Genomic DNA, 12,876 nt, shown 5'->3' with positions numbered 1-12,876 from the left:
AAATTTTAACGTGTTCCCCCGGTTTACTTTAACTGGGTCGGGCGACTCAATTTCGTCCCTCACCTTCAGACACAGTGGCACACTAAAACTGCACCTGCATGAGCCCGCAAATCTCCGCGAAGCACACAGCACATCGGCAAACGCGGGACGAACGGGGCAGGTCGCCGTCAACTACAAGGCAGTGGCAGTTGTCGCCGAGCTCAGCTACCCCTAAAACGGCGGCCGAGACGGCGCGGGCAGCGGAGACGCGAGCCCTGGCGGGGACCGCGCGCGCGCCTGCGCACACAACAGCACAGGCACCTGAGTCGAATTCTAACCACGCCGGCCGCGACAGTAAGCTCTGACCTCATGATCCATGTGTCCCTCATACGCGCACCCAAAACCACCTAAAAAGAATAACATGATGTGGCCTTATCGGCCGATGGGGAGGCAGCCGCCGTAAGCGGGCGCGGGCGGCGGCGGCGGGCGGCGCGCGGCGCGCGCCTACTGGCCGGAGCCCGGGTACGGGTACTGCGGCGGCAGGTAGAAATAGCCGGCGCTCGGCGGCGGCGGCCCGGCCGGCGGTGCCAGGTAGTAGCTGCCATTGTCGGCCAGCAGCAGCCGTTGGCCGCCAGGCTCGGCCGCGCCTGCCGGGTAGAAGAAGGGCGGCGCCATGGCGTACAGCAGCGGCGCGGCCGGCGGCGGCGGCGGCGGGAGGCCGCGGCTGCGGCAGCGGCTGCGGCGGGCGGGCCGGAGTACTTGCTGAGCCGCGGCGGCAGGTTGCGCGGCGGCTGCGGCTGCCTTCGTCGGACGCGCGGCGGGACGGCCAGCGGCGCGGCGCCCCGTTGCGGACGTGCGGCGAGTTGACGTCGCCGACTGCGGCAGACGTCAAAGGCGTCGGTCAGCCGGGCCCGCCAACAGGTCAAGAGCACAGACCGGCCACGTCAAACAGGTCAAGAGCACACACCGGCCACACCAACAGGTCAAGGGCACACACTGGCCACATCAACAGGTCAAGGGCACACACTGGCCACATCAACAGGTCAAGGGCACACACTGGCCACGCCAACAGGTCACAGACACACGCCAGGCGCGTCGACAGGTCAAGGGCACAGACCGGCCACGTCAACAGGTCAAGGGCACACACCGGCCACGCCAACAGATCACAGACACACATCGGCCACGCGTCCACAGCAGTCTACCAGCGCATACATACCCCCATTACGCACTCCCATGAATTATCGAGAAAAACGCACGGGTGCCCTGTGGCGCAGCATCCAAGAACATACGTGACACGGTACGACCAGCAGGTAACAGGCACGCACTGCACGTACACCAGTACGTCTTTCACACTAATTCCACGCAGCGCATTGCCCCCGGCTGGGGACCATTAAGTCCGACGGCTCCACCGACACAGCGCACACCAGCGTGGCCGCTGTCTGTCACCCCGGCGCACGCGGCCACTCACCCGAGCCGTCCCCGGAGTTGTTGGACGAGTGAGAGGCGTTGCGGGAGCGGTAGCCGGACTCCTCGGCCGAGCCGGGGCTGTAGAAGCCACCGGGGTCCGGCGACTCGGCCACGGCGAACACCGGCGCCGGCGGCATCACCTCCAGCGGGTACATGGCGGTCGGGCAGGTCGGCGCGCCGCGCCCCATCCGCTGCTGCTGCTGGTGCTGCTGCTGGTGGTGTTGCTGCTGCTGTTGCTGCAGGGGTACGATGGATGTGGTCAGGCATTTGCACAAGCAGGCGGACGCAGTCACGCACGGGAGGCGGTGCACGAGCTGTTGCTGCCGCCGCCACTGCAACTGCAACTGCAATCAACTCGGGCTGGTCAGACGTCCGTGCCAGCCGACGGCAGACACGCGGCGGAGCCCCGTCAGCGCGTGACGCGCACACCGGCCGACCACCCGCACCATCTGTCGGTGGGCCCACCGTGCGCCCCAAACCCCGACCGCCGACACAGCGCAAACTTTTCCGTCCGAGCCAGCCCAGTGTAGGCAAAGGGCACGCGCGCGGCACGCCTCCACGCGCCACACCCGGCTGGAAACACACCGACGTCACCACGCACCTCGTAAGGACCGGGCATGGCGTAGCCGGCGTAGTACTGCTGCGGCTGCTGCGGCTGCTGCGGCTGCTGCTGCTGTGGCGGCGGCGGAGGAGGCGGCGGCGGCGGGCCGTACGGCTGACCCGCCGCCGGCGCGTACGGCGACTGGGGGCTGCTGACGGCCAGCGGCACGGGCGGCGTGCCGGGCGAGAGCACGAGCGGCGGCCCGCCGCCGGGGCCCGGCACCAGGTGCCAGCCACCGGCCGGCGGGTACATCAGCTCGGCCGGGTCGGCGGCGCCGAACTGCGCCCGGCGCGGCGCCGTGAACGGACGGGCTCATGATGACCGGCGCCACGGGCGGCGTCTCGGAGCCGCGCGAGCCGGCCAGCGCCAGCGAGTGCAGCCGCTGCTCCAGACCGAGCCCGGCGCCCGGCGGCAGAAACTGGCCGACACGGCACGGAATCACGTCAGACGGCGACGACTACAAGGCCGCTCGTGCTCCCCGGTGGGGATACAACGGGCGTACGCTCCGGAGTGAGACGCGTCTGAAGGGTATTCTGTAATTGCTGCTGCAGCTATCCCATTCAATTTGCAACCGAAAATACCTAAAACACATGCTCATAAAGAATAAAATAGCACTCGACCGTAAACCAAGAGGTCTTTCAATACTCTCGCACACGAATACGGCTATTCATGTGAAATACAGGGGTGGTACCTTGTCCAGCCTACGCGAAGTCTGTCCAAAACATCGGTCGTCAAAGCATCCGCAAGGCTTCCCTTCCACCAAAATCGTCTGGCTCCGGCGACAGCCGCCTCCCTGAGCGCGTTACTGAACACACCTGCTGTGAGAAGATGGGCGAGCCCACAAGGTGCATGCCGTAGGGCTGAGCGGCGGTGGGCGAGCCCATCTGGACGAGCGGGGACTGGGCGAGTGAGGGCTCACAGTGGGCCGGCGCCAGCGCCACCGGCGACATGATGCCGGCCGGCGGCTCGCTCATCATGTAACTCGGTGTCGACCAGCACATGTCCTGGCGGGAGGCGCCCCGTGTTGACCAGCATATCTCCCGCCTCGTGTGAACAAGCACATCTCCCGCCCCGTGTGACCAGCACATCTCCCGCCCCGTGTGACCAGCACATCTCCCCGCCAATCCCGGTGTGACCAGCACATCTCCCGGCTCCGTGTGACCAGCACATCTCCCGCAACATGTGAGCAGCACATCTCCCGCACCGTGTGACCAGCACACCTCCTGGCGAGAGGTGCTCCGTGTTAGGACACGCCGCTCAGAGGTGCCGTCCAGAGCGCAGCCGGCCCGCTGTGGCGCTTCAGCATCACACACAGGGGACATCGCTCAGAGGTGCTCTGCCGCACACAGAAGCCATAGCCGGGGTATCTCATCCTGCACGTGGTGGGTATCGTTCAGGGGCCCCAACCCGCCCACCGCAGGTACCGCCCAGATATGTTGTGCAAAGCTGGGAGATCTTATCCCTATCGCAGCGGCCACCGATCTGAGGCTCTGCACCGCACACAACAGACATCAGAGGTCCCATGCCGCGCGCAACGGACGCCGTAGACGCGCCGCCCTGCGCCCAGCCGTCCTGCACACAGCACTGCCGCGCGGGTGTGCGCAGACGTAGGCGGCCACGGCAGGACTGTTCTCTATTCTGCCGCACACAGCACATGGCCCGACGCCACATTCCCAGGCAGAGTGTGCCTGTTCACAGGGCTGGACCGGCCGGCGCCGCCCGTTCACCGGCGGCTGTGCGGCGGCCGGCGCCTCTCACCTGGGGTGTGCTGCACGAAGAGTCGGTGTGCGAGAGGTGACGCTCGCCGCACGAGGAGCGCTCGGACGTGCTGTGCCGGGAACGGCGGCGGCCTGGCGGTCATAGTCACGTGGTCACACAACGACACACAGGACACGCAACATACCGCGGCCACGTCGAGTCGCGACCGGAGCAAGTATGAGGTGGCTCAATGGTACCAGATGCAGCCCGAAAATCTACCGCCTGATGGGCGAATGAAAGGTGCAGCGTTACTTCACACCGGCGAGAAATGCCTCAAACTATTGATTTTTCGGGATTGTGGGTTCCTATGCGGAAAATGACTGACCTTCCAACATGCCGGAAGGTACTGGTTGAATTACCTTAAAACGTCCAGCATTCTCATAATGTACCCCAGTGATTTACATGTATTTTAACCAGTGCCTCCCAGCAAACTCATGTTCGTTATATTCAGCACAAAACTCATCATCACAAGTGGCAGGTCCAAAGCGAGGGGGGGGGGGGGGGCACGGAGCCATGCCTCCCTTCCTTAGACCAGAATGGATCTATGGTCTGCTGCACAGACGCAGCTTTTTTAACACGAAACGCAACACAATTGTACGCCTTTGGGCCCCCCGGCGGCCTAGATCAGTCGCAAGCGAAAGTAAAAGATCCATGAGTAGACAAAAATAATAATTCGCTGAGTGAGCGGGTGGTGATTGCAAATATCAAGACTCATTACGAGCTATCCCACGGCCCTTGGCTGTTACCGGGGGCTCCATATATCCACTTGCGGGGCAATTCGAGCGCAAGGAGTCTTCCAGCTTGCCCTTCATTGCTTTGCAGGTGCTTGGAACGAATTCTTCCCATTCGCACACAAGGCTCTAAACGCTATGGCCGGGGACCCCATATGTTAACCCGCCAGAGTTCTTTCGATGGATGGATGAATGGGTGGGTGAGTGAAGTGAATGAATGAATGGATGTATGAATGAATGGATGACGAATGAATGGAACGAATAGGAATGACTGAAAAAAGTAAGTGATTGATAAATGATAAATAAATAAGGTATGGAAATCATCCAGACACCACTGAATGTATGAGGAGTCACGAATAAATATTGCATACACAAATACAAGGGATATGAATTGACTGTGTAATAATTGAGTAAAAAAGCAAAACACGACTATACTTACGACTGAACCATGCAATAATGGTGAACGTCACAGTGCATACATTACTCACGAAGCAATGCACACACCATGCATGAACTGCTAATGGACGAAATCATTAATCAGTCGCCTTAACAGTTTGACAATGTCCAGAAAAAGACATACATGGTACTCAGGGCATTGCAAGGGAGCCGGACTGCCACTGTCAGGCGGGTCGGCGGGATGGGGTCGGCCCACATACCGGGAGTTCTGGCGCGCGCTCCCGCCGGCGACGGCGACACCGGGCACGGCAACCGGTGTGGAACAGAGCGGCCGCAGACTGTCGTACGGCACGGTCAGCCTGCAAACGGCCGCCCACAGGTCACACACCGGCCGCCACACGTTTGCACGGAACAACACGGGAGGGTGGCTCGCAGCAGGCGCTGGGCGGCCGGCACGCTAATGCACGGGTGTAGTTTCGCAAGATGAGTTGCGAGGGGGGAGGGGGTGAACAGTAAAAGTTAACCAAACCTACCCCCAAAATTTACACCAGTTTCCTTCCCGGATTTGACCCAATTCCTTCCCAAAGTTAAGGAAGGGGCTGAGATCCACCCAAATGAGTAGGAAAGTATACTCCCGCGCTCCCAACCATCCATGAAATGATGTTGCTGAAGCGTGGCGGCAATGCGGTCGGCGGGCACCAGGACAACTCTATAAAGAAACAATCTGAAGGAGGCCCAGCACATGTGCGACATCGTCTTGGCGAACAACCACTTCGCGAACGTTTTGATCAATGCTACATGGCCATCACGGCACGCATGGATGATCACGTAACATGCCAACGCGAGTCCAAACAGACACGGCACGCGGCCTCACGGCCGGAGAGCAGGACACGGTACACGGCCTCATACACGCACGACTGCGGATAAATCTCAGCGACGGGAAGCGACGGTCAAACGGAACAGTCTGCCCGGTGATCCGCAAGGCTGTCAGGTGCAACGCCAACCATGCGTAGGCCAAAAGGTCCCCCGCGCCCACGATCGCCTTGCCCACTTGGCGCCTCAGCTCCACCACCCGGCGCGTGACGTACTTTTTGCCGAGCGGCTCGACGTAGCAGCAGACGGGCCCCTGGTTGGGCGCCATCTCCTGGATGTGCGCCACGTACAGGTTGGAGCCCGTCTCGGAGAGGTGGCGGTGCTCGGGCCGCGCCTCCGACTCCAGCTGCGACAGCTCGGCGGCGCCCAGCACCGGCCCCAGCTCCACCAGGCACTTGATGCCCGCCAGGAAGCCGTTACAGTCGGGCCGCTGCTGCTCGCGCCGCCGCTCTGGGGGACAGCGCAGGGAGGGGGGAGGGGGGAGGTCAGACGGCGTCACGACCGCCGCCGGACTGCGGTCAGTCACGCCCGACGGCACTTCCCGGCGCCGACGTCCGCGCACTCAACATGGGAGTGGATTGCACTCATGTTAAAGTTCGCGACATCTGATCACTCCGAGCTGGGCAGCGGAAAGGATAGCTTGAGCCGACCAGCCATTACCGCTGATGAACAGGTTTATAGTGATCACATCAGTAGAAAGGCAGCAGATTCTCCACGGCACAAAACCGAGGACCGACCGACAATCTCAAACAGGCGAGGTCAGTCCAGCCAGTCAGTCAGAACAGACAGTCCCCATGCAGTCCGAGCATCTGTCGAACTCGCAGATCTCGCACTGCGTGCCACAGGGCGCGAGCCATCCCCGGTGACCGCGCCACGAGCCCTGGCCCGTCACCGACCGGCCAGCGGCCCTGCCGGCCGTTCGTCTGACCTTTGACGAGCTCCGTCCAGACGTCCTGCGGCAGGTTGCGGTAGTGCGTGCCGTCCAGCGCCTTGGCCGTCTTGTACGGGAACGGCACCATGTTGCGGTCGAGGATGTCCATCACGTCACAGGGCTCCTCGTCGGAGGTGGCGTACAGGCCAGCGCTCCTGCGGCGGTCCGGCTCGTCACACGGCGGCCCCCACGCCCACCTGGGGTCGCGCAGGCGCGTGTATCGCGGCGTTACATCTGTAGAATTTGTTTTACACAGTTTGTAGTACGCTGAGGGTTTGTATGACGCCCCACTGTTTTTAGTGTTAAGAGATTCCGTCGCGGTATTGCCGTGTTGAAGTTCTGCTTCCTTGGTGAAAAGCACATCCCTGAAGAGGCGAAGCAGCCTCGGATTGTCAATCGGAATCAGGTGTACGTGCTCGGACTCCGAGACACAAACCCCGTCAGACTGTGGCCACGACGTACTCAAACATTACCAAGGACGAAGTCGTTAAAATACATGGACACGGACGCAGTGCAGCCGCGGCGTGCCGCGACCGCTTGCTGGGAAAGTGTGTCGTAAATAGCTTAAATGAGCCAAATGCTGTCGAACCGCCAGCATCTGACCGCGGGCGTGATTAATGCGGTAAATCCGCCGGCTGCGATAGCAAGCACACAGCCTGCAACAACACTGTCGATTACAGGTTTTGGTCCTCTAAACAGCCGACATAATGGTGCAGGGAGGGACGACACTGCAGTCGCTCCCAGTCGCCTCCTTCCCCAGGCCCCACGCCTCAGCCCGCCGCTGCACTGACCCGCTCGAGCTCTCGTGCTCCGGCGAGTCGGCCATCTTGCCGATCATGGCGGCAAGCGTGCCATCCTGGCTGCACAGGCTCTCCTTGCGCGTGCGGGCGTACTCCTTGTCGTACAGCATCTTGTCCACCGCGTGCTCCACGTTTTGGAGATTGTACACCGATGTGTACAGCGTGTGGTACAGCATCGCTGTACGAAACAAAAAGGTTACTTGCCAAACGAGGACACAATGCACAACCCTGATCTGAAACTGAAGTAAATACATTCCAAAGAGGCTAAGGACAGTACATATTTCGGAAGAGCCTGAATATCTGAATGATAAACGGTTCACAAGCAGTGAAAGCAGGGACGGTAAAAAGGCCCGCTTCCTCCGGCACTGAGTTACCCCGCCTCTACACATACGACGACTCACTATCCACCGCCCTCGCAGCTCTCCTGCCGCACTGCCCCAGACAATGCCCAGCCGCTGCAGCAGCGGCCGCCTGCGTGCGCTCACCACTGCCCCATGGCTCGGTCGGTGGCCTCCTGTTTGCTGATGACCAGATCGTAGTGGCTCGAATCCCCGCCGGCCACCTGGATCCCACCGGCTGAAAGCCGCGGTTGGTCACATTGGTCGGCGGCTGGTCGATGTCCTTGTACACCCAGAAGTCGTACCTGGCGGCAGACAGCCGGGCGGCGCGCCGTCACACCCCACGCCAGCGCCGTGGCTCGCCCCGCCCGCTAGGCGACACAACTGTGACGACAGTGTCGGGCCCGACAGCTGCGGCCGTGACTAACCGGCCGCACACGCGTGCCGACCGCTCTCCCGCCCGTGTCGATGACCTGCTGGGCACGTCCCGATGGCCGGGCCCCCGCTTGACCTAGCCCCATCCGACGAGACGTTAGAGGGAGAGAGGGCACCTCCGGCGAGCCGTCACCAAGTCACTCCTCCACCGGTCGTGACGGCAGCAAGTCACCGGCCGTGACGGCCCAAGTGACCGGCTGTGACGTCACAAGTCCCTCCCCCACCGGCCGTGATGTCACCGTGTCCACCCCAGCGGCCGTGAAGTCACAGCGCCGCACCTGGTGATGTCAGCCAGCGCCATCATCTCGACCAGGCCGGCCGTCAGGCGGCCCTCCTGCAGCTTCACCACGTGCTCCGACATCGGCTCCGACGTGTACTGCCGGCCGCCGAGCACAAGAGTCAGCGCCAGGCCGGCACGGCACCCCCTGGACCCCATCCGAGCATGGCCTGCGCCGGCTTCCGGTCGGGAGACGGTGCAGCGTACGACATATCCACATGGCACGATGTGTGGCGGTCGCGGCTCACGGCCCAGTCTCCTACCGCAGCAGCGTGATGAGGAAGCGGTGAGGGAGAGGGTGTGGCCTCTGACAGTCAGACGCCAAAAACACTGCAGCCACAGTAATATCTCACTTAGACCTCGGCTCACCGCAGACAGACTAACAAGGACAGGATGATCTGCAACGCACCGAATCACCCCACAACATTCGGATGAATAGAATGAAAGAAAACACAAACAGTTATTTGAAAGACAAGAGCAACTATCGCCGCTGGGACGGCAAATGCAAGGGGCAGAGGCCAAGACGCAGATCAGATGGATCGACCGGCAGCTGCATACCCCATGCTATCCCTAAACCCCCAACAGTATCACTAGCAGTGGACACTCAAAATACAAAACCGGAGACAACTTTCTGGCCACCAGCGACATCCAGGAAACCACTATGGATACACAGCAGGCCTTAACGTACTCATGACGGAAGGGGTGGCCATCTTACCTGAGCATACTCTTCCTGCTTCAACAGAAGTCGCTGACACGTCATCCGCTTAAACTTGGGATACTCCGTTTGCGTAAAACACAGCTGAAAACACGTAACCGGTGCTCAGAGAACGAGGGCCGCGACTCAGCACACTGCTCGTGTGACTGACCAATTGTCATCCATTGTGAAAAGCCCCTCCTCACGTGTCGTTCTTCACACGCCGGCTGCGATTACAACACGCGCCACACTCCGCGTACCCCGCCGTACCGCACACAAAAGGAGAACATCGTCACAATGCGGGGCAGCGCTTCAACTGTTCGGCCACGATGCGGAAAGAGCGGCTCCTGCGGCGGCACCTTGAGCCGGTACAGGCCCAGCGTGTCCAGGTAGGTGTCGATCGGGGCCGCGACTGGACGGCCGGCGAGCCATCGTCGGCCCGTACACGCGCACCGGGCGGCGGTACAGCAGCAGGTCTGCCGGCGCGCCAGATGCTGCTGATGTTCGCGCGTGAGCCGACAGCACGTGCTCCACAGCACGTGTCACGCCGTCTCATCAGAATGTCAGGCTCAAATGTGATCACATTCCCACAATCTCAGGAAACCATTTTGCTAGCCTCAATTATCCCAGGGCCCGCTCCAGATCTGTTTCTTTCCCTTTGAAGCACGCAGGGATAATCGCAGTATTATCTATTCTGTGATCTCGACCTGACCTCCCGAAACACCTCCGGCTCGTGCATCAAATCGGAGTGAATCAAAACCATCCAAACCAAACCAACATACATCTGGCCCATATGATTAAAGCGGCGAACAAGCTTACTTTATTAGGTCAAAATATTTTGGCAGAAATATTTACTATTTAGGCCTTGGATGGGATTAGCGTGTTACTACTGTTGCAATGCATTGCTATGCATATTCACCCCACTTGACGTTAAATGATAACATACGGTGAGACCGAACTTATAGTCTGGTACGCCGCCGCGTCTGATGCCGTGTGTTCCCGCTTCAACGTTGACAAGTGCATCATTAAACTAGATCGCTTCCAGGAAACTACCTTTCAGCGTGAAGCACATGGTCCAGGGTCATGACCATTCATAGCCTATCAAGCTCATTTGCCTGATAAATATTACTTTGGTCTGATCGAACAGTGTTTCGCAGACTTGCCGATTGCAGGGAAACAAGCATGGGCGATTTTCAACAATCAGCAGAAAGCAAATGTTCGTGTCGCCACAGCTAATCCTTTGTCCTGACAAACAAAACGCCCATCCCGGCAACGTGACACGTTCGCTGGCAGCCGACATATGAGGATGACCTCAACTAGTGTTGTGAATTAACAGCATAAAAACAGGTTGACTCATTTGTCTATCAGGCAAGTGGCCATGATCACATGTGCATGGCTCGCCAAGCGTCCAGACACGCTTCGCCACTGGCTAATCAATGATGCCCGACAGCACAATTGCACGACTGGGGACACGGACCACCGCCCAATACGAGCGCGAGTCGTGGCCATCCGGAGACCAAGGGCGAGACCACCGGTACCGACACTCTGTACGTCAACACGGCGCGGAGAACGCCGACCAACACGTGAACGCGCAGACAGCACATCCGTTCAGGAACTGTTCAGAGAGAGCTTGTGTTTGGGATGTAATGTTGTTTTAGGTCCCTGAACAGCAGCCGGCCTGGCGGGCGATACCGGCGCTAGGACTGCCAGCAGGCGCCCTACGTGTGCCACGCCCCTCGGGCGTCACCTGGGCAGCCACCCTTTCCACACAACACTAATTCAGCTTCGAGGAATGACTAATAGCACGTCGCCGGCCGTGGACAGACGAGGAAGTGCTACTGAGAAGGCCAAGGCTCGAGCATGACGCAATATCTGCCGACACTACAGATTGGCATCGCCGAGGCCAGCGGAAAAATGTCGAGCCTGTGATTAACCAGCGCTGGTGCAAAACCCAGAAAGCGGCCAGTATGGGGCTTGGCCGGCCTACAAAAGGCGACTGGACGCTGGCCAGATGAGATGGTCCTGGTTTAGGGCTCTGTGTGGTCGCGATGTGGCACTGAGCGCCACGAAAAGATCTCTTAGCGGTCCTGCACAGCTAGAAATGTCAGCCGCCATGTTGGTTTAACTGGAATGGCAGTTATCGAGCAGTGGTTACAGTCCCAGCAAGAAGTTAAACTGCATATAATACGGCGTAAATGACACCGTGCCGTAATCTCCTCTCTGTCGACTCCACTCTAGAATACACGGTTGTGACGTGCTTTGCCACCATCGTGGAGTCTTGGACGTTCTTTGGGGCTGCATTGGCCGGGGCGCTTTCACTTAAACACTGGACCACGAGTGGGCCGGATAAGGTTCCAGGAGGGAACATCAGACTAGGTGTGATCAGGTGTGACCAGATGGTACTAGACCAGGTGTGGCCTGGAGGTGGTTCAACATCAGACCAGGTGTGACCAGGCGTGACCAGATGGTACTCGACCACGTGTGACCAAGGGAACATCAGAAAACAAACCTCTCGCGATACGGTCACGTTCCATATGGCTGGAAGTGAGCAATGCGATTGCAAATGTTTGCAGCACTAGCATTCGCTTGCAAACACTTGATTTCTGTGCTGCCATACATACAGCATGCTCTTGAGCTGAAATTTACCTGGACCCTAGCCTTTGCTTATCACCCACTATGCATTCCATAAAAGCACTTTCAAAAACACTTTACTTACTGCAGCATATTGATTATGATACAATAAACTCGCTTCCATCGCCATTGAAGGCCGTGTTTCGAGCTCGCCACGCGCCACCGGTACCGTGGTTTGCTAGAGTGGCCATCTAAGCTCAGTGTCAGACACAGGGTTCAGGGTGCATCCCATGTCCGGAACAGCACTCTGGACAAGGGACAATCTCACTCACTTACATGAAATAAAACAGTCAGCATGTGATGCAAGTGATCTAATGAATGTTGATGCTTAGACTGGTCCATTCAAAACATCTAGATGCCACTGATGTGGAGATTTCCATCCACATAAAATCACTGATCCAACAGGAGGGTGCACTGCCAAAACCTTGCTGATGACTTATCAATTGATATGTTTAGAGGACAAGTGATGACCCATGTTCAGGTTCCATGCATCCTGACTGCAGTGGTGAACTCAAAGCTGTTACTATAACCAAATTGCATCCAACATTGTGAGCCCTTTTGGCAACCATGTATCCTCACACTGGTGTCACTGTATCACCACTACTGATTAATCATATGAAGAAGCATTCCCTCATTTCAGAAATCAGTGGTAGTTGATGAAACAGGCCCCCTTCTTTGATCTGGCTTTGGAATTCCCAACCACTTAAGAAGTATGGGACATTCTTGGCCACATATTGAATTGCTGACATTTCTGTTTGGTCTGGCATGTCTTTGACATCAGTAATCTCTCATTTAGTATGTGAAGCCTGGTATGTACAAATAAACATTGGAACATCACATTGCACAGCCTAGACCAGTTAAATCACTGCATGTATGAGACCTGAGCAGGTAGGTTCTTCACAGGTTGGTTTGATTTGAGCTTTGTTTAAAGCTGCATTGGTCAAAGAACCAGTGCCCTACATATC

The 12,876-nt window shown here is 58.7% G+C and overlaps 1 protein-coding gene and 1 long non-coding RNA gene across 2 annotated transcripts; both read right to left on the bottom strand.

Annotated features, from left to right (window-relative positions):
• Positions 1-483: 483 nt before the first annotated feature.
• Positions 484-8,095, bottom strand: LOC119108250 (uncharacterized). Its single transcript, XM_037231829.1, has 10 exons — positions 8,023-8,095; positions 7,528-7,714; positions 6,734-6,891; positions 6,021-6,255; positions 5,193-5,291; positions 3,806-3,875; positions 2,863-2,931; positions 1,448-1,586; positions 804-855; positions 484-577 (listed from the first exon to the last, which is right to left on the bottom strand). The coding sequence occupies exons 1-10, from the start codon at positions 8,030-8,032 to the stop codon at positions 484-486; spliced, it is 1,113 nt and encodes a 370-aa protein (XP_037087724.1). The 5' UTR covers positions 8,033-8,095.
• Positions 8,096-8,120: 25 nt separating this feature from the next.
• LOC119108551 (uncharacterized) lies at positions 8,121-9,388 on the bottom strand. Its single transcript, XR_005095308.1, has 3 exons — positions 9,302-9,388; positions 8,588-8,685; positions 8,121-8,179 (listed from the first exon to the last, which is right to left on the bottom strand). It is a non-coding gene; the product is annotated as an uncharacterized LOC119108551 (long non-coding RNA).
• Positions 9,389-12,876: the final 3,488 nt, after the last annotated feature.

The sequence above is a fragment of the Pollicipes pollicipes genome, unplaced genomic scaffold, assembly GCF_011947565.3.
Source record: "Pollicipes pollicipes isolate AB1234 unplaced genomic scaffold, Ppol_2.1 Scaffold_6686;HRSCAF=7923_pilon_pilon_pilon, whole genome shotgun sequence".
Classification (NCBI taxonomy): domain Eukaryota; kingdom Metazoa; phylum Arthropoda; class Thecostraca; order Pollicipedomorpha; family Pollicipedidae; genus Pollicipes; species Pollicipes pollicipes.
Note: the sequence above shows the minus strand (reverse complement) of the source record. Positions and strands in the feature narration are given on the sequence as shown.